Raw genomic sequence first — 21,928 nt, forward strand, 5'->3', positions numbered from 1 at the left:
ACACACACACACACACACACACACACACACACACACACACACACACACACTCCCTACTTAATCCAGAAATAGACAACCTAGAAGAATTCGCCAAGTCACTCGGAGCAGAGCAGAATCACGTTGCAGGACCCTTTCACACCCATCTCAACACCTACTGAGTCAAATCTTCAGGGATGGAGACCCTGAAGTTTTGGCCCTTTGTTTGCTGAGTTCCTGAGGGATGCTGATGAAGTTGACATCTCCTGGGAATGCATGTCCCACAACCTGCATCTGGAACCCACTGCCTTCAACCATCTCTATCCAATCTCAGAAGTCCCAGCAGCTGGCAGAATTTGGACAAAGACCAATTTGAGCCAAGTTCCCATGTGTGTCCCTGGAGTCCAGCCAGTCCAGGCCACCAGCATCTTTCACCCTGACCCCTCCACCAGCCCGTAACAGATCTCCCTGCTGCTGTTCTTCCCCTACAGGCCACCTGGCAGTCATGGGCAGCTTTCTCAAATGTCAATCAGATCATACCTCTCCCCTGCTCAAATCTCTCCAAAGATTGCCCATCAAAGCAGACAAAATTCCAAATTCCCATCAGAATTTTCAAAGTCCCCACATCCTTTCCCTAACAAATCTCCAAATGTCTCCTCCTCCTACTATCCCACTTTCTACACCCTAGCCTGGTTCCAACAATCCCTAGAATATGCTCCCACCTCAGGGCCTTTGCACTTGCTGTTTCCTCTGCCAGAAGTCTCTTCCTGTGCATCTTCCCGTGCCTGGCTCCTCCTCCATATTTGGGTCTCAGACCAAATAATGCACCTCCTCAGGTCTCCTCTGACCCTCCCCTAGAATCTAAAGGGGCCCTCAGCCCTGGCCCCCTTTTTCATGGCACTTACCACTCTCTGATGTCACTTTGTTTAGATATTTGCTTATGTGTTCACTGTCTCTCCGTGACAGGAGAAAGTCAGCTCCATGAAGGCAAGGACCAGGCCTGTCTGGTTTTCTCTGTGGCCCTTAGAACAGTGTTTGGCACGCAAAGGTCTCTGAAAGGTTTTGTTGACTTAATGAATAAATGAATGAGTGAAAGAATAAATCAGTGCTTCTCAAACGGAAGTGATTCAGGGTTCCCCACCAGCAATGTCTGGAAACATTTTTGGTTGTCACAACTAGGGGGCTGCTACTGGCATCTGGTAAGCAGAGGCCAGGATGCTGCTAAACATCCTACAGTGCACAGGACAGGCCCCCACAGCAAAGAATGTCCAGCCCCAAATGTCAGTAGCATCAACCCTGGAATAAATGATTGAGTGAGTTAAACACTCCAGGTCCACACAGTCCAGCTGTTCTCCAATACTGAACATCAAGGAACCAACTTCTGACCAAATGCCTTCCCCAATTGTGTGGGTCATAGTTTAGAAGAAATCTCCCTTTGGTGACTTTATTGCTGGCACTGCTTATGCAATCAATATCATGTTAACAAGAAATATAAATAAGGGGAAGTAAAGCAGCTGGAGATGTAAGGGGTTAATTTCAAAACATGTAATCCCTCACCTAATCAAAGAGAACTGAAAAGAGGGAAGAGATATGGGAACACATGTATAACTGATTCACTTTGTTATAAAGCAGAAACTAACACACCATTGTAAAGCGATTATACCCCAATAAAGATGTTAAAAAAAAAAAAGAGAGAACTGAAATCTGTCTAGTTCCTTGATTCTGCGGATTATTTTCCTTGGTAATCATGAACCTTCCTTAAATTTAAACCATCAGCCACTGGTGAGACCTGCTTATGTGTCATTATTTCTATATTTTAAAAATAGATTTTAGAGTGGGAAGAGGGGCAGCATGACTTGTTGCCCAAAGTCACCGGGGACAGGGGTCTGGGCGACGGGTCCAGAGGCAATCAGACTTATCAAGGCAATCAGACTTCCTAACAACAAAGAAAAACCAAAATTATTCTTATCTGTGTGTTGTAGCACAATGTGTATATGTGTGTGTGTGTGTGTGTGTGTGTGTGTGTGTGTGTGTGTAGCAATTAGAGATGTGCCTGTGTTGATTTCTGGGAATAATGGATGGCCACCAAGGTGCATCTGTACCATCACCTGCCCCCCTCCTTCCTTGGCCCCTGCCCCACCAGCTTCTCTTGGGTCAAACACAGAGGTTTCAGACCTCTGAGTTCCCTCAAATGCAAATTTAATTTCTCCAAATCCAAACCCCAGAGAAAGCAAGAGAATAATCCAAATCAGGGTTCTCAACCGGGGGCAATTTTGCCCCTAGGGGACTTCACTGGCAATGTCTGGAGTCTTCTTTGGTTCTCACGACTGTAGAAGGCAGTGTTACTGGCATCTAGTAGGTGAAGTCCAGGGATGCCGCTGAAGTCCTACAATACACAGGACAGCCCCCACAAAGAATCACCCAGCGCCATGTATCACAGTGCCGAGGGTTGAGAAAGCCTGATCTAAAGAGTGGGCAATTCCACATTCTCACGTACACAAGGAAAATATAAAGTACTCCTCAGAGGAAGCACACGATTCAAGGCCTGAGAATGCCGTTCCCAGGGCAGAGCCTGTCCCCGAGCATCCCTCCCTGCGTGAGCATCTGTGCCCCTAAGCACAGCATAACCTAAGATGCAACTCCAGAGCCGGATCTAAGGGTTCAAATCCCCACCCCACAATTTCACAGCTGTGTGACGTCGGGCCAGTCCCTCAACTCTTTCCCTCAATTTCTTTCATCCTGAAATTGATAAAAATCATAGTATCGACTTCATAGGTTTGTAATACAGCTTAAATGAATTTTATGAGTAAAACACCGAGAACAGTGCCTGCGTATAGTAAGTGCTAGGTGAGTAAGTGTTTGCTATTGTTTTTCATTCAATCTAACTTCACCTAAAAAGCAGCCAACAATTTCACCTGCAGCTCATTTTGAGGAACAGCTCCGGTATCCAACATGGGAAGATGAATGGATGGTGGGTGACTTCCTGAAAGACAAAATGTTATTCTACTTGACAGGCTAGATGGGGATTTGCAGGGGCAGTTCTGATTCTACGTGATTTCTGCCTTGGGTCCTGGCCCCACTATCATGTGACTCCCAGTGGCACCTGACACCAGACAGTGGGATTCCCCTCAATTTAATGCCCACTGTGCTGAATGAGGACCAACCATGGAACACTGACCAAACCCTGCCAATAAACCAGCCCTGACAACTGAGACCAAAATCGGATCCAATAACTCTGCCTGGGGCAAGAGGACATCATCCTACCTTGGGTGGGAATCCATTGGAAACCACGACCTTTGGGTCCAAATGAATTTTGTGAAGACAGTGCCTTGAAAGCATAAACCAATCTTTCCATATGAGGGACAGTCTCCAGCTCCAGGGACAACCCCAGTGTGATGTCCTGTTGCAGCTGAGGACATGCCTCTGCCCCAGCCCCGCCCACACAGTCAAGACACTGAAGTACACTTATGATAGCAAGTACCATTTACGAAGGACATACAAGGTGTCGGGGGTCCCGCTGGATTCGTTACATACATTCGTCACCCAATTGAGTCCTCTTTACACGACCCTATGACGGAGCTGACATCATCCACATTTTACAGATGAGAAAATGGGGGATCCGGAGGTGCCCTGACTTGTTCAAGGTCACTGTGAGTGAAGGGTTAACATCAGGACTGCCCGCCTGGGAATGATCTGGGACTCCCATGGCAGTGTCCTATGTGCCTGCTCGTGGCGTGGAACTGCCCCTGGGTTGGAGGATCTGTGAGCTGGCAAGCAGGCCTTGGACCTCAGTGAACAGAATCCTAGAAAAGGTTGGCAGGAAACAGAACTGAAGCTTTTATGCCTCAAGGTGACCCACAGTCTCTGGCTCTTGTCCCTGATAGCCCAACAGAGCCCCCGTAGTGACAGAGCACAAGCAGCTGTGTGTGTGGGTAGCAGCTGAGTCCCTCGATGAGATGAAGATGCTGTGTCTCTGCCTCGTAACCTTCTAGAGACCCAAGTAAACAGGTGTATATGAAAGCCTGTTTGTGTCTGGTGAGGCTGTCTGCCAATCTAACCCACAACCGCCGTTAGTTGGCTGGGGAATGGCGGAACCAAGATCCAAACCTGGGTCTGTCTGACCTCGAGTCCAGGCTTCTCCTGCTCCTCAAGGCAGCTGGAAGCCCAGAGTACTCACTAAAAGTTGGTCTGTAACACAGCATGGCTAAAACACAGAGTTACCATTTGGCCAAGCAGTTTTGATTCTAGGTTGATGCCCAAGAGAACTGAAAACATATGTTCATACATAAACTTGTACATGGATGTTCACAGCACCGTTATTCACAAGAACCAAAAAGCAGAAACAACTCAAATGCCCATCAACTTACGAAGGATAAGAAAAATGTACTCTATCCATACAATGAAATATTATTCAGCAATAATAAGTAATGAAGTACATGCCAAAACATGGATGAACCTTGAAAACATTATGCTCAGTGAAAAAAGCCAGATGAAAGGCCACATACTGTATGATCCCATTTACATGAAATGTCCAGAATAGGCCAATTCAAAGGAACAGAAAGTAGATTAGTGGTTTCCAGAGGCTTGGAAGAGAAATGGGAGAAATGGGAAATGACAGCTTAATGGGTGCAGGGCTTCCATCTGGGGTGATCAAAAATTCTGGAACTAGACAGTGATGATGATTGCACAGCCTTGTGAACAGACTAAAAACCACACTGAATTGTATATTTTAAAGTGTGAATTTATGATATGTGAATATATTTCAGTAAAAACATACACTCACACATACAATATGACACCAAAAGCAAAGACAACAAAAGTAAAAATAGAGAAATGGAGCTATATAAAATTTAAAAACTTTTGTGCATCAAAGGACACCATCAACAGAGTGGAAAGGCAACCCATGAAATGGGAGAAAATACTTGCAAATCATACATTTCATAAGGGCTTAATATCCAGAATATATAAAGAACTTCTACAACTGAACAACAACAAAAAATCCAATAACCTGATTAAAAACTAGGCAAAGGACTTTGGATAGACATTTCTCCTAAGATGATACACAAATGGCAAACATGCACATGAAAAGATGCTCAACATCACTAATCACTCGGGAAATGCAATCAAGTCCACAATGAGATACCACCTCACATCCATCAAGATGGATACTCTGAAAAAACAGAAAGTAACAATTGTTGGTGAGGATGTAGAGAAATTGGAACCCTGTGCATTGCTTTTGGGATTGTAAAATGGTTCAATTGTTATGGAAAATAGTATGAAAGTTCCTCAAAAAATTAAAACTAGGGACTTCCCTGGTGGTCAAAGACTCTGCGCTCCCACTGCAGGGGGTGTGGGTTCAGTCCCTGGTCAGGGAACGAGGATCCCACATGCCGCGTGGTGCAGTCAAAAAGTAAAAAAAAAAAAAAAAGAAAGAAAGAAAGAAAGAAAAAAAAAATTAGAACTAGAATTATCATATGACCCAACAGTTCCACTTCTGGGTATATATCAAGAATTGAAAGCAGGGTCTTTAGGAGATAATTGCATATCTATATTCATTGCAGTACTATTTGCAAGGGCTAAAACGTGGAAGCAACCCAAGTGTCCATTAACAGACGAATCGATGAACAAAATGTGGTCTATACACACAATGGAATATTTTTCAGTCTTTAAAAGGAAGAAAATTCTGATACGTGATACAACATGATGAACCTTGAGAATATTATGTTAAGTGAAAAAAGCCAGTCACAAAAAGACATATTCTCTAAGATTCCATTTACATGAAGTATCTAAAGTTGTCAAGTTTAGAGAGACAGAAAGAAGAATGATGGTTGCCAGGGGCTGAGGGGAGGGGGGATGGAGAGGTGGTGTTTAATGGGGACAGAGGTTCAGATTTGCAAGATGAAAAAGTTCTGGAGATCTGTTTTACAACAACATGAATATATTTAACACTACTGAACACTTAAAAAAATGGTTAAAATGACAAACTTTATGTTGTGGGGATTTTTTTTCCATGATAAGAAAAGGTAAAAAAGAAAAAAAAAGTAGCGCACTGGGGAAAAACACAGGCAGCATACCTAACATTTCCTCTACCTGCTATGGACTCACATCCTTCACTGATTCTGCAAGGTGCTCTCCCCACCACACTGCACTTCACTGACCTGGAACCAGGGACAGGAAGGGAAGGGACCAGGTCTCTATCCCCAGGGCTTAGCTAGCACCTGTACACAGATGCTGGGTAAATATGTACTGAACAAATTGTATAGTCACCACGTGGGGAGGTCAGGATGGTACAAGTACCCCCATTATACAGATGGGTCAAGGCTCAACAAGGCAAGGTGAACACTGTCCAAAATCACAAAGCCAGCAAGTGGTAAAGGAAGAAGTGGCCCTGAAATCCCAGACTCCTGTTATAGGGCCCCTTCCATCACTTCACCTCCCTTCAAAGTCAACCTGGAATCCATTTCAACATGGAATTGACAAATAACAATTCTCACCTGATACTAGTGATTCTTGTTTGGATCATGGACCCATTTGACAATGTAATTGAAGTTTGAGTCCTTTTCCTAAAGCAGCACACATGTGAAACTTAGATAATAGTTTACACAGGGTTCCTGAACCCTGTTAAGCCCATATATAGACCCCAGTTAAGAACCTCCTTTCCATCCTGCTATCTGGGTGACTTCATTTATGCTCAGGATTTAGAGCCATCCCTATATTCTTCTTGAGCATCAGAATCAACTAGAGATGCCCATCCCCTGTGAATCTGGTTACGCAGGTCCAGGCCTGGACCAGAAATCTGCATTAGGCACAGACGATTCTGGGATGGGCAGCTCTCAAACACACACACAGCCATGAGCTGCTGCCTCCCCGATCTCTGCATGCAGCCCACATGACGCCCCCAGAGCTCCCAGCCTCTCTTCCCTGCTGCCCATCACACCTGGCCATTAGAACATTCTACCACAACCCAACGAAGATGACTCTGGGCTCAACGTCTTTCCCCCATAAGTGCTCCTTCACCTGGGTCACTAGGCCAGAGGCCTGGGCATCACCCTTGACTATTCCCACCCGCAGCCCACATCCTGATCATCACCGAGGCTGATTCTGCCTCTTCTGTGCCTCTGGGCCCCTCCACTTCCCTCCATCACCCCTGCCCGCGCCCTAGCCCAAGCTCCCTCCCAGCTTCTGCTTCGCGATTCCTTCTGCTCTTACAATCCACTGTCTATTGTGTAATTCTGATCATGTCACTGCATTGTGAAAATTCCAACTCTAGAATTGCACTGTCCAGTATAGTAGCCACATGTGGCTATTAAAATTAAATATCCAAATGTCTGTCCCTCAGTCACACTAGCCACATATCAAGTGTTCACCAGCCACAGTGGCTGGTGGCTACCACACCAGAGAGCACAGACGTAGTACATTCCCATATGTTCTAGTGGACAGTGCAACTCCAGAACTTCCCTTGTAAGCCCTTCCAGTGTGGCCCCAGCGTCTGCTCAGACTACTCTCCACTAAAGCAGTCTCAGCTCCCTAAACTCATGACCTCACCTCTAAGCCTTTGCATGTGTCCCCCCCTCGCTCCTCCCCCGCTTAGTTAACTCCTACCCATCCTTCAGGTCTCAGCTTAGCTGTCACTTCCTCCCCTGACCAGCATAAGTGCCCAAGCTTTTGCCAATCACAGCATTTAAAACACTGAATCAGGGCTTCCCTGGTGGCGCAGTGGTTGAGTCCGCCTGCCAATGCAGGGGACACGGGTTCGTGCCCCGGTCCAGGATGATCCCACATGCCGCAGAGGGGCTGGGCCCATGAGCCATGGCCGCTGAGCCTGCGCGTCCGGAGCCTGTGCTCCGCAACGGGAGAGGCCGCAACAGTGAGAGGCCCGCGTACCGCAAAAAAAACACAAAAAAAACCCACTGAATCATAACAGCCATGGGCATGCTTACACCCTACATCCCCACACCGACAGTTTGCAACCCGGGGCGAGTCTGCCTCCCAGGGAATGTTTGGCAGTGTCTGCAGACTCTACTGGTGGGATACTACTGGGCATCTGGTCAGTAAAGGCCATGGCTTTACTGCTAAATATCCTACAATGCACAGGACAGCCCCTACAGCAAAGAGGTATCTGGCCCCAAATGTCAGCAGTGTTAAGGGTGACCATCCCTGCTCTAGACCAGGCGACTCCACAGAGGCAGGGGGTGTGTCCTGTATACTGTATATCCCCAGCCACCAGCCCAGGTGGGCATACAGAAGGAGCTCAATAAAGACTGAACATATAATGCATTTAGATGTTCTAGAAGATTCCCCAGCATTCCAGTTCTCTTATTGTGTCTTTTCTTAAAAACAATCATTGGCCATTATGATAAGCTCAATAATGGCCCCTCAATCCAGGGTCCTAATCCCTGGAAGCTGTGAATGTTACCACATACTGAAAAAGGGCTTTGCAGGTGTGATTAAATTAAGGCTCTTCAAATGGGGAGATTACCCTGGATTATCCAGGTGGGCTGTAAATGCAATCACAAGTAACCCTGTAAGAGGAAGGCAGAGGGAGATTTCACACAGAGGAAAAGGCGATATGAAATGGAACAGAGAAAGACTGGAAGATGCTACACTGCTGGCCTTGAGGGGCAGAGGAAGGGGCCACCAGAAGCTGGAAAAGGCAAAGAACAGATTTTCCCCAAGAACCTCCAGAAGGAGTGTTGTCCTTCAGACACTTTGGTCTCAGCCTAGTGAAACTGATTTTGGACTTCTAGCCTCCAGAACTGTGAGAGAATAAATCTCTGTTGTTTTAAGCCAACACTATGTCTGGCTGGCTGGAGCTGAAGCAGGGATAAGAATAAAAATTCAAGCCCTTGTCCACCTCTCCAGCCTCCTGCCAACCCCTGTCTTCTCCCCCACTACCCTCCAGACACAGTGGCTTTTCTCTGACCTTCCAAACACAGCCTGGGGCCCTTGAACCTGCTGTTCCTTCTACATGGAAGGCTTCCTGCAGTCTCCCATGCATGGCTGGCTGCCTCTCATCATTCAGGTCCCAGCCGAAACATCACCTCCTCAGAGAGGCCCTCCCTGCCTGCACTAAGGCAACTGGCCTCCCCCAATTACTTTCTCTTTCATCATCTGGTTGATTTTCTTCCCAACTCTTCTCACACTAATTATCTTGTTAATATCTTTGTTTGCCCGGTCAATGTTAGTCCCCTCCCCCCAAGACTGCAGGCTCCAGGAGGGCAGGACCTTGTCTGATCTGTCCAGGGTGTGTCCCTTGCCCCATGCCTGGCACACACCAGGTGCTCAATACATTCTGAATGAATGAATGAATGAATGTGAATGAATGCATTTGCAGCTCTGGGGATGCTTGCCCAGTGCCCAGTCCCAGCATACCTGATCTTGGCTTTCCGAAACGCCAGCTCCTCTTCGTTGCCAAAATCCAGGGACACATCCTCAGTATCGTCCACTAGGGCCTGGGGAACACCAAAGGCGGGTGAAAGACCCTTACGCGGTTCACAGGTCCTTTGGCCCCAACCCTCTCTGCTGGCGGGACCCCTCCCCTTCTCCACCTTCGGCCCATTTGGGGTCCAGAGCAGGCCCAAGCCCCGGCTCCCGCATCCCTCCTCCTCCTCCCCGCTTCTCCCAGCGCTCCCGCAGGCTCCTGGCGTCCTCGCCACCACCCTCCCATCCCCAGATCCCCGCGGCCCTACCTGCTTCATCCCTCCCAGAGCCCACCTGGAGCCCACAACCCAGCCTCCGGCTCCACCTCTCGCTGCGGAAGGGCTGGGATGCCCGGCGGGGAGCTGCGGCTAGAGGCGCGGTGGGGTCGGAACCTGAGGCCCTCGGTGCAGCCTCCGCTCCGGTCTCCAGTGGGGGCGGGGCGCGCGGGGCCCAGAGCGCAGTCGCGGGCTGGGGAGGTGGGCTCTGCTGCCCGGGCGGGGGCGGGGCTTGGGAGGGTCCCTCGGTCCCGGGCTCGCTGGGGACAGCGCCTAGGAAAGAAAGAGCTGGCGCCCAGTGGAAGGATGGAGGGCGAAGACAGAGCGGAGGCAGGGAGGGGGCGATACGGGCTCAGAGGAGGACTTGGGAACCGAGACCAGGGAGGAATAGAGCGGGTGGGTCAGTGAATGAGGTGGATGGTCCATAGGTGTCGAATGAGCGAGTGAGAGGGTGAATGAATGAATGTCAGTGTTGGGCAGCCTCTTTCAGGGTTTGGAGAAAGTCAGTGTTTCCCAAAACTCTCGGATCCCAAGAATTCCCTAGGGCCATTATTAAAAGCAGTTTCCCAGGCTCAACCCTTCAGATTCATAAGGCCTGGAGTGGAGCCTGGGATTCTGCCTTTTAACAGGCGAATCTGCTGCAGCCACAGCTTGGGTACCACTGCTGCCCACAGTTGACATCTGCATGCATCGTGGTGCCAGACACATATTGTGCACAAAATAATTTTCTTTTTTTTTTTTTTGCAGTACGTGGGCCTCTCACAGTTGTGGCCTCTCCCGCTGCGGAGCAGAGGCTCCAGACGCGCGGGCTCAGCGGCCATGGCTCATGGGCCCAGCTGCTCCGCGGCATGTGGGATCTTCCCGGACCGGGGCACGAACCCATGTCCCCTGCATCGGCAGGCGGACTCTCAACCACTGCGCCACCAGGGAAGCCCCCAAAATAATTTTTATTAGCAGTAATAGTAGTGTTTCTGGATGTAAAGGCCTTCCCAGGAAAGAAGGCTTGCCACCTGAAACTTTTTCCTGGCCCAGGACAAGTTCACTCCTCTCCTTTCTGCCCTCTCGTCCTCCTGGCCACTTACCCAGGGACAGAGGGCCTAGAGTCTAGATGCCAAGGCCCCTACTCCTGCCCTTTGCCCTCCTGCCACGGACAATAGGTACCTGTTCCCCCATCCCTGGTGACCCAGAAAAGGACTAGTGGTCCACAAGCTCCTGAAACAGTTAACCCACTGCTGGTCCCCACAGGGGTGGCCGCCTGGGGTAGGGTGCCCTGGAGGAGAGGTAGGGAGCAGAGCTGCAAGAATATACCTAAGCTCTGAGCCCTGGTCAGGCACCCCACTCAATGCCCTAACCTGAACCCATGAAGGGTCTGCCAGGTTTTGTGGAAGGAAAGTATTTTCTCCTGGGAACGCCATCTTCAGGAGTCAGGGGATCTGGGAGGAGCCTGAGAGGCTGCAGCTCTAACAAGTGCTCAGGTGATGCTGATGGCGCAGACCTCTGGACCTCCCTTTGAACTGTAAGGATCTAAACCACCAAAGCCTGGTTTTCTAGAAAAGCCTATTGGCTCTTGCAGCTCAAAGTCGGCTCCAGGCACAAAAGAGTGTCACACTGAGAGACTGGGGTGCCCAAGCTCCCCTCCCCCTCTGGGCCCCAGCTGCCCGCGAGGGGTAATAGGGGAGGGGTGAAAAAGGGCCACAGCAGAGGGCAGGTGGAGATGAGAAGCCGTTACAGAACATTTAGGGGCTTTTCCTCTCTGAGAATCACCAACTGTTGGTATCTGGCAAGTTGGGGCTTAGAGAGTCCCCAAGGGGGAGAGGAGGTAGGAAAGCCCCCTCGGAAGCCCCATTTGGGGACAAACTGTCATTCTCAGTCATGGGGTTGGGGGTACCTTCAGAAGAGCCTCAGCTCCCACCATGTGGAGGTCACATGCTCCTGAGCTGTACTCAGGGGGGCACAGGCTGAGGGAGCAGATGTTGGGGCCTAAAGCGGGGCCTCCAGGGGAAAGCGCCCTCCCTCCCCCATACACCTGGATGAGCCTCTGTGGGGTCAGCCTGTGGAATGTGAGAGTGGCCAGAGCACCCGAGGATTCTGCAGGGAATTCATCATTGGCTTCGAAACCAGCTGCAGTGGTTTCACCTGGGGCTGCTGGTTAAATGCATATTCCAGGGCCCCACTCTGGGCCTTCTGAAGCTCCAGGGCCAGGCCTGGGCATCTGCTTTTAATAAGGGCCCTGGGGAATCCTTGGGTTCAGAGACTTCCAGGAAACACTGACCTTCTCCCCTCACACTGGTGCCACTGAACATGGCCACTGAAACCTGCCTTGAGTCACCTCTGCTCGTCTTGGCCCAGGAAGGGCTTGGGGAACAGAGCTTTGAGAAGCAGCCCCATCTCTGATCCCTGCAGTGTGGCTTCCAGCCCTGAAGCCAGAACAACCCAAGGGCAAGGTCTCCAGGCTCAGGCAGCCACTGGCCTCTAGACGGCCCTCGGAGGTCAACTCTGGAGTCAGGCAGCCCCAGCTGCGAATGTGGCTCCACCATTCCCTGGCTGGATGGCCTTGGGCAGGGGGCTTCACCTCTCTGGTCTCGTCTCCACACCTGTAAAATGGGACTGCACCTCCCCTCACCTGGCAAGGATGATGTAAGGATTAGAGAAAACACATGTGAAAAGCTTGCCTCAGAGTAGGGGCTCAGAAATAGTGGCCCTGGTGACACTGGCTGTGGTCATCAGCAGAGGGGCTCGAGGTCCAAGGAACCCCTGTGGGCTGGGCAGCACACAGGACCTGAGCCTCAGGCCACAGTCACTCCTTCTGCTGAGGGACATCCACCTTCTTGGGGGAACAGGAGCTGCTCATTCAGTTCTGTTGGCCATTTCCCATCTGTGTGTACCCGGCACTAAAGGCAGCTGGAATAGAGGACCGTGCATGGCCCCCTCCCCCAGACAGGACCCCAGGAGCCCTGAACCAGAAGCCAGAGACTTGGATTGGACTAACATGGCTGAACACGGGAGCCCGGAGCATGGCTGGGGGGGCGGGAGGAGTCAGCCTGGCTGGACCATGCTGGCTTTCTGCACGCAGACTTTCTGCTCTTTATCCTGCAGGACAAGGGCAGCTAGCACAGATGAAGTAGTAAGTAGGGGGAGGGTGTGTAGGGGCTGCCCTCGGGATCCCCATCCACCTTGCCAGGGGGGGAGGCAGTGCACGTGGTGAGCCCTGGATTTCTACCCAGATGGACCTCAGCTGTGCCTGGGCCTCTGATTCCCCATCTGTGAAATGGGTAGAGATTCACTGCCCTGAACACTCCCGGGTCCTTCACTCACTCAGCCCTCACCTGCTCTGTGCTTGATATGCTAGTCTAGACACAGGGACACAGCACTTGGTGAGACATATAAGGTGCTTGGCCTCTTTGGGCCGACATCCCAGTTGTAGATGGATAAAAACAACCAAGTTAAAAAAAAAGTCACAAGAGCTTTTTGAAAAGTGCATTAAGTGCCCCAAACAAAGCTGCCCTGTCCAATCTGGGAGCCAGGAGTCACTATGGAGCCTTTGAAAGGGGGCGAGACCAATGGCGGTGTTCTGTCAGCATAAAATACACAGCGAGGTTTGAAGACTTAGCAGGAAAAAAGGATGTAAAATATAATTTTAAAGTTGCTCACATGTTTCAATGATCCTGTTTTGGCTCTATTGGGTTAAAGTGCAATTAAAATCAACTTGCCCTGTTTTTACTTTTTTAAATGTGGCTACCAGCACATTTACTATGATGTGTGTGGCTCGCATTACATTTCTATCTAGAGAGTGATGGGCTGGGAATTCAGAAGGAGGACAGGAAAGCCACTCTGAACTGAGCCTTGATATTAAAAAGAATTTTTATGCCCAAATTGAAACAAATATAAAGTAAATAGCGTAATAAACCCTCATGCACTTGTCCTGATTCAAAATTCTCAACTCATACAGCCCATCTTTTTGCATTGATCCATTCCCTCTTCCCTTCTGTATGATTTTGAAGCAAACCCCAGCATCTTATCATTTCACTGTAATATTTTGGTACATAGCTCTAAGAATGGACTCTTGAAAAAAACAAAGCCACAACAATTCCACTCCTAGGTACTTCCCCAAGAGAACTGAAAACACGTTCACAAAAAAACCTTGTACAGGAATGTTCATAGCAACATAATTCATAGCAGCCCAAAGATAGAAACAGTCCAAATGCCTGTCAGCTGATGACGAAATAAACAAAATGTACTCTATCCATACAATGAATAATCTCCACAATAAAAAGGAATGAAGTGCCCATACCTGCTACACCTGGATGAACCTTGCAAACATTATGCTCAGTGAAAGAAGCTGTATGCACATATTGCCTGATTCCATTTATACGAAATGTCCAGAATTGGCAAATCCCTAGAGACAGAAAGTAGATTAATGGTTGCCAGGGGTTAGGGGATGACTGCTAATTAGTACTAAATTTCTTTTGCGGGTGATGAAAGTGTTCTGGAATTAGATAGTGGTGACGATCGCACAGCTTTGGGAATATCCTAAAAGTCACCACATGTTACACTTTAAAAGGGTGAATTTTATGGTATTTGAATTATATGCCCATTTTTAAAAGTTGCAATCTTATCACCATGCCTAACACAATGAATAATAACCCCTAGTGTTAGAGATCTTATCCAAAATCCCATCAGGGTTCACTTCCCAAGTGTTTCATAGATATTTTTATTTCCCATGGTTTGTTCCAGTCACATACCAACCAGGGCCACGCCCCGCAGTGATTAACGCACAGATAAATCTCTCAAAACCAGAAGGTTCCTCTCCCTAGCTCTTCTCTTGCAATGTGTCTGTGAAGGACCCAGACTGTTTGTCTTCTGCATCTTCCCGCAGTCTGTGTTCTATTGCCTCCCTGGGGTAGGGAACCCCACCTTCTCAGCCTGTTAAATAGGGCACTCCACCTCAGCCCACCCCTATGGCAGCTGACTTGACAAAGAAATATTGCTGCAAGGTAGGGGCTGGGACAGAGCCTGGGTTCCAGGTAAATAGCAAGGGCTAGGCCTTACCTGCAAACTGCTACAAGAATATTGTCAGAGAGATCAGGACTTCCCCAACGAACAGGACTTTTCCTGGGTCCTCTTATCTTTCCACTTAGCACAGATTTCACAGGGCGCTCCACCTCTCCCACCTCTGCTGCCAGAGCTGTATCCTGCCCCGTGCAGAGGTGGGAGCAGGAAACCTGGGTCTTCATCCTCAGCTGAGAGGCTTCCACCTTCCCCCTCCCATCAGGTGGACCCCAAACTCCCACCCTGGCTCATAAGGCTTTGCAGGGCCGAACCAGCTACCCTCTGCCAGCTGGCTCAGAGACTCACTCTGCTACTGTACGCTGGCCAGACCCCCTCTGTCATCAGAACACCCACATGGGTCTTTCCTTCCTCGGGGCCTTCGCACGTGCTGTTTCTTCTGCATCAATTCTTCCCAGCACACACGCTGATTTTTCACAGGGCTGATAACATAGAGGCTCCAAGCCACCCTTCCTGATCTCCTGCCTACTGTCCCACCCAACCACTATCTCTACGCCTTTGCTCTCTCTGTTTTGAGTTCTTGAGAGGCCTTGCATGTCCCTCCTAACCCTTTCCTTTTGCTTGCTGTGTTTGGTTATTCGTATTCTCTGAACTAGAATCTTAGCTCCGTGAGGGTGGGGCCCTGTGTCTAGATTTGAGCACAGAGGAGATGGATGAGCAGGTGAGTGAAGGACCCAGGAGTGTGCAGGGCAGCGATTCTCTGCCCATCTCACAGATGGGGAAATAGAGGCCCAGGCACAGCTGAGGTCTGTCTGGATAGAAATCGAGGGCTCACCCTGTGCCCCACCTGCCCTTGGGAAGGTGGGTGGGTGCTGCACGGGCAGCCCACAGGAGGGACCCACTTTTCCCCCTTGGCCATCTGTTCTGCCTTCCTGGGCACCTGCCGTGGCTGCCAGCATGGAGAAGGACAGGGCCCAGTTCAGGTGGGAGGAGCCCTGTGAAGTGAGCGCAGCTTCTGCGGGGGAAGCAGGAAGGTGAGAGGCACAGGGGCAGCTGGGCAGGTTTGTGGGCCTGGATGCACCCTGGGCTGGAAGCATAGGTTTGCCAGATGCAGTAGAGGACACCAGGCAAACCTGAAGTTGAGATAAACAACTGATAATGTTTTAGTATAACTATGTCCCAAATAGTGCATGGGATATACTTATACTAAAAAGTGGTTTACGTCAAGTTCACTTTCACCGGGCTCCCTTATTTTTACTTGCTAGATCTGGCAGCCCGACTTGGGCAGGACCACTGCCAGGCGCCAGGCAGACAGACCTTACGCACCAGTGGGAAGGCCAGGCTGAGGGTGAGAAGTGGCTGCTGGCCCGGGAATGACAGGCCTGGGGGCTGCTGCTTCCCCCCTGCCTGATGGGGGATCAGGGGCAGCTCAGGGTCTTTCCCAGGCCCAGGTCTGATCACACACACCCTAACCCTACTCACTATGTACCCCTCTGTGCTAGCCGCCCTTGACCGTCAGGATGAAGAGCAGAAAGTCTGCATGGCTTAGAGCCCGGCATGATCTGCAAGTGACTTATCCGCTGTGTGACTCTGTTTCCCCAAAGGCAGTGCCCACATGATATGGGCCCCTCCCTGGTAGGGTGGTGTGGATCAATTAACAGATTGATCCGGGTTGAGTGCCTGGCACAGAGGAGCTGGACAGTCACCGTCCTTCCTGCAGCTGCCAATCTGCATCCCCTCATGCGACCCCCGCTGGCCACCCATTTTTGCTGAGGCCTCCTTCTCCAAAGTCCTGTGATGCTGCCTCTCTGTGCCGGAAGCTTGCTCCTTGCTCTGGTCTGCCCTTCCTTGGGGGGCGGGCTGTGGGGAGCTGGCCTAGCGAAGCCACACGCTCTGACCCCAGTGCAAACACAGGCCCACACAGAGACGCAGATGCACACTAATATCTAGACTCGGGAGCATGCAGCCTTATGTGCAGACACATGTGTCTGTGGACAGTGCCAACCCCACACTCACAGGCCCCTCCACACAGGCGTGTGTGCACACACACGTACGTGTGTGTGGATGTAGACGCACATTTCCACCGATGAAGGCCAGTCACTTGTGTCATTTGTGCAGTGCATGGACTGTGAAAACAGCCCCTCCCCAGGGGAAGCCACCTTCTTCAGGGATGGGGCTGAGGAGGGACTCCACTCCGCCCCCCAACTCAGGGATCCCTGACCCTGTGTAGAGTGACAGATCAAAGACACCCTCCAGCAAGTGTAGTGAAGAGGCCATCAGGATGAAGTAGTGATTCTGACGGGGGTCCTAAGGGTCCCTCGGAAGGAAGTTTTTCTCTAAAAAAAAAAAAGGCTGGCCGGCCACTCCCCCAAGAAGGGAAATTCCAGACCAGGGGACAAAAGGGACAGCCAAGCTTTGATGCGTCCGGCCTGGCCTCTCAAGCCATCTGACATCTCGCCAGGCTGTAGAGGAGTCGGCAAACAGGCCAGAGAAGACCTCTTATCACTCAAGGGCTGGGACAAGGGCAGAAATGTCAGGTTCATGGCAGGGCTATTTCAGGGAGAGCGGGTGGAAGTTGTTACCCATCTTGAGCTCTGGCCTCCTCCTGGAGCAGTGGGAGCTTGGCAGGTCCCTCCCACAGGCCCAGGGGAGATCATAAGGCTGGTCTCTCCCCCAGCAGCTGGAGGTCCAGTTTGGATCCTCCCGCACTAGAGAAGATGTCCCCAGTGGGCCTTGCTTGGTGGGGACCTATTGATTTTTCCCACCTCACTCTCCACCACTCATCATGGTAACACTGGCCAGACTCTAAGATTTCCAGCAACACCATCCCCCTTCCTGCCTCAGGGCCTTTGCACCTGCTGTTTCCCCTGCCAGGAGTGCCCTACCCCTCCAGGTTTTCTTAGGACTGAAAATATGAGATCTCTCTCCAAGAGGCCTTCCCTGAGCCCCAGCTCATGTTCCACTCAATCTTTTTCTAGGGTCTGGGATCTAGACATGTTTTGTCCTGTTTCTAACTCTTTCCATGATGTTTAATTATCTTGTTTCTTATTAGTTAAGCAAACTTTCTCCTTCCCATCTCCCCACTAGAATATTATCTCCATGAGAGCAGGTGCCCCTTCTGTCCCCCTAGCACAGTGCTGGGCACACCCTGGACATTCGACCAGTGTCTGGTGAGTAAGTGAATGAAGAGATGAATGATCCTGAGGAATGTGCCAGGCAGCGGGTCTCTGCCCATCCCTTTTTTATAGGGATATCAGTCATGTTGGATTGAAGGCCCACCCTTCATACTGGGGTATGACCTCATCTTAAATATTTACATCGGCCACGACTTTATTTCCAAATAAGGTCACATTCTGAGGTACTGGGGGTTAGGACTTTAACATATGAATTTGGGGACGGGGGGGGGGGGGGGGGGGGGGGGGAAACAATGCAGCCCATAATAGAAGGTAACTGTGGCTCACTCACAATCTCCACTTGGGGGAGGGAGTGGAAGTATTTATACTCCCCCATGCATCAGCTATCGGTTCAGGCCTGCCCCCAGCAGGGACAGGAATTCCCAGGCACTTCTGACTCGGGGCACACACAGGCAAAGCAGGTTCCAGCAGCATGAGGGCTGTCCTCCAGCAAGGAGGAGCAGGTGGTGCTGTTGGGAGTGAAAGCTCGAAGGAGGCTGGTGGGCATGAAGGTAGGAAGGGGATCTGAGGGACATGGGCACCTGCTGTGCCCACCACCTGTCAGATGCACTGAAAGAAGAACCTTCAGCCCACATCTGCCACCCACTTGCTTGCGGTAGATTGGCACCTCCATGCCTTCCTTTATCTACATACAGTCCACATTTAGCTGGACTGGAGCTGCTGGGGCAGGTGTGGACCACATGCACCAACCCCCAATCCATGGGTACCCTGACCTCACTGGCACTTAAGGATTGTCGGCAGGTGGAGGTGTGCAGAGCCCTCATACCTGCCAGCCTCACCTACAGAGGGGCTGAGGAGCCCTGGGAGAAATGGGACCCCCAGCTCTGAAACCACAGCTCATGAAATGCAGCATCTGTAGGCGGGAAGGGGTGCCAGAAATGAGGATAACAGTGAGGAAATGGGGGTGCTAGAGTGGTGAATTTGACTCAGCACTGCAGGCAGGAGTCAGAGAGGAGTGGTGCTCCAGGTGCACGTGAAAAGGTGACAAGATTTGTCCCCACTCCAGCCACCTGGGCACTTAAGTGCTTGTGTGCAGTGTGCCTGGGTGGTCCAGGCAGTTTGCTTTGGATCACCTGCTGGGAGCATAACGCAAAGAAGGAGGCAGCAGTGCTGTCTGGGAGATGCGCACAGACATCGTGCCCAGGGGGGATCTGGTACCCTGGTGGCGTATGGCAGCCTTGACCTGCGAGAACATCAAGGTTTGAGCTAGAAGTACCAGCTTGGCCAGCAGAACCAGCAGGGATATCTGTGCACTGTCCAGCTCCATGGATTCATGGTGGCAGTGGTGAACTGGCCTGGACCCCACCCTCTGTACCCCTGACTCTAAACCCACTAGCAGCTGAGGGTGGTCGAGGCCAGCAGATGTGGGAGAATGAACTGAAGCTGGACGTGCCAGTGGCATCAGTGCTTGTGGAACAAACCTCATGGCCATACACCACTGCAAGTCAGAGCTGACACCCCTGGAGTCTGACAATCTGGTTCCAGTCCCAGCTCTGCCACAACTTAGCCCGGGCTAGGTTGCTCTAACAAATAGACCTTACATTTTCTGAGCCTTAACATAATAGAAATTGGTCTCCTGCTCACTTAATGGCCCTGAGTGGTTGTTCAGGCTGGCAGGGCAGTTCTCCACTTGGACGAATCCAGGCTCTTTCTATCCCGTGGCTGCTATGCCCTAGGACCTTGTTGTCTTCCATACCCAGAAAGTGGAAGGGGAAAAGAGGACATGGGGGAGGGAGGTAGATTCGCTCTCTTAAAGGACCCAGAAGAGGCAGAGATGCCACCGGAGTGAATTGGTCACATGACCACACCTAAATGCAAGGGAGGCTGGGAAATGTGGTCCAGTTGTGTGCTTGACTACAATTCTACTTTTATAGAGGATGGAGAAGACAGCTTTCATTGGATATCTATAGCATCTTCTCCAAGGTGAGTTAATGTCTCTGGGGTCCCATCTTCTTGACTGTAAAATGGGAACGACGGTCCTTCCTCACGTAAAGTGCTTAGCACTGTGCCTGGCGTGTGGTTAACCCTTGATAAATGGGCATCCAGCATTACCAGATACCTGTAGCCACCCTTGGGGTTCTTGGATATTTTGGGGTAGACTGGACCTCCTGCTAGGCAGGAGGGGTCAGGCATATTGAGATTTGGGACATTAACTAAAACACGACCAACAACACTTGGACTCCATCCGGGGAAACCCAAGCGTCTACAGTTACACAGCTTTCTCAGAATTCAGTTCAACACTCTCCACATTCAGGTGTGAACACTGAGTAAGCGCCATGTTGCCAGTTCCAGGGAATAATCAGCCTTAGCTCCTGCCTTCCAGAGCCCTGAACGAGGTGACCAGCCAACCCCAGGGTTGATTGGACGTGGCCAGGTTACCTCGAAGACTAAGTCTTCATTTCTCAGACTCACTTGGTCTCTGTGCCTCCAGGACACAGCATTCTTAATTCATAATGTTAACTCAGTTTGCTTTTGGAAAATCTCAGCCACCCAGCAGAGACTTTGAGAAAGGACCCACCCTGAACTTGATTGTTCCAGGCATGACCACTCCTGCCTGAGGCGATGTGTCAAGACCCCTGCTTCTGCTTTCAACACAGGCAGGAGGCCCTCACCCAGCTGTGCTCAGGGTACTTCTGCTCCCAGGACCTCAGTGGAGTCACCAAACATCCCTCTGGAGCAGACGAGACCCAGCTTGTCGCCCTCACTTTTCTGATGGGAAGCTCACGCCCAGGAAAGAGAAGGTGTTGGCCTGGGGCCACGCCGCTGGGTGAGACAGAGCCGGGCCCTGCATAACTCAGCTCCTCGGCTTTACTCTTCTTGCCCCCCTTCCTGCAGTCCACCCTCTGGACTTCACTCAAGGTGAGACTGTTGTCAAACAGTAACTGGATCTTGTTGGACTCCTGCTTCAAACTCTCCGAAGGCTTCCCATTGTCCGCATAAATCAGATCTCAGCTCTGGGCTCTGCGTGCTGCACCCAGGAGATCCCCACCAAGTTCCTGCCACCTCCCCTCCCAGGCCTACGGCAGCCACACCGCCATCCTTGCTGCTCTCAGAGTGCAGGGAGCATGCCCCTGCCTCAGGGGGTTTTCTCTTGCTTCTCCTGTGCCTAGCATGCCCACCACATGTCCTGACATGCCCATCACAGACTAACTCTGTCACATCCTTCAGGTGGTTCCTCAAATGTCACTTCCTGGAACAGCCACAGTTGGTGACTCACCGGCCTCTCTTGGTTCCCATGCTTGAAAACACATTCCATTCTTTGCTGGAGGCTTTCTCTGTCATCCAGAGGTTGCCAGGCCCAGCGGTGGGGTGGTAAACACTCAAGGGCTCCCCGCACCAGTGACTTTCAAGAGTTGGTGTCTAAATGCCCCAGTGCCCTTGCCCTTTGGGTGGGTGGGTAGCTCTGAGGCTCCGGTTCTGAGCTGCATCCTGGAGGTCCCCAGCGGAACAGAGCCCCAGGTACCTGATGCTCAAGGTCTCTCTTCTCTGCTTCCCAGCAGTGCTTCCTGCCACCCCCTACAACCTGGCCTTGGGGTCGGCTTCTGGAATGATTCACACCAAGACACATCCTCAGAGGCCTTCCCTGCCCACCGTACCTGTAGGAGGTTGACTTGTAGCCCCAGAAAAATATGTCCACAACCGAACCCTTAGAACCTGAGAATGTGACCTTATTTGGAAAAGGCATATTTGCAGATGTAATTAAGGATCTAGAAATAAGGTCACCCTGGATTACCCAGGTGGGCCCTAAATCCAGGAACTGGTGTCCTTATAAGACGAGGAGAGGAATTTTCAATTCTTAGACCCTCCAGAGGGAACCAATTCTCCAAACGCCTTGATCTTGGACTCCTGGCCTCCAGAACTGAGAGAATACATTCCTGTTGTTTTAAGCCACCCAGCTGGTGGTAATCTGTTATGGCAGCTCCAGGAAAATAAGGCAATATCTAAGTAGCTCTGCACCCCAGTTCACTCAACAGACCCCAGTTCACTCAACACATCACTCAGTTGAACATCTTCATCAGAAAGTATACAGGTGACCTGTTTGCTGTCTGTGTCCCT

At 50.8% G+C, this 21,928-nt stretch overlaps 1 protein-coding gene across 1 annotated transcript in view; it reads right to left on the minus strand.

Annotated features, from left to right (window-relative positions):
- The window catches only part of TVP23A (trans-golgi network vesicle protein 23 homolog A), a 41,572-nt gene extending 22,433 nt beyond the window's left edge, over positions 1–19,139 (minus strand). The window contains exons 1-4 of the mRNA XM_029220848.1: positions 19,031–19,139; positions 15,619–15,693; positions 9,691–9,944; positions 9,349–9,428 (exon numbers count right to left, since the gene is read on the minus strand). Coding sequence (XP_029076681.1) covers positions 9,349–9,428; positions 9,691–9,944; positions 15,619–15,693; positions 19,031–19,139 — 518 coding nt within the window. The remainder of the gene's footprint in view (positions 1–9,348; positions 9,429–9,690; positions 9,945–15,618; positions 15,694–19,030) is intronic.
- Positions 19,140–21,928: the final 2,789 nt, after the last annotated feature.

Source organism: Monodon monoceros, unplaced genomic scaffold (genome assembly GCF_005190385.1).
Source record: "Monodon monoceros isolate NGI ecotype Baffin Bay Population unplaced genomic scaffold, NGI_Narwhal_1 Super_Scaffold_13, whole genome shotgun sequence".
Taxonomy (NCBI): domain Eukaryota; kingdom Metazoa; phylum Chordata; class Mammalia; order Artiodactyla; family Monodontidae; genus Monodon; species Monodon monoceros.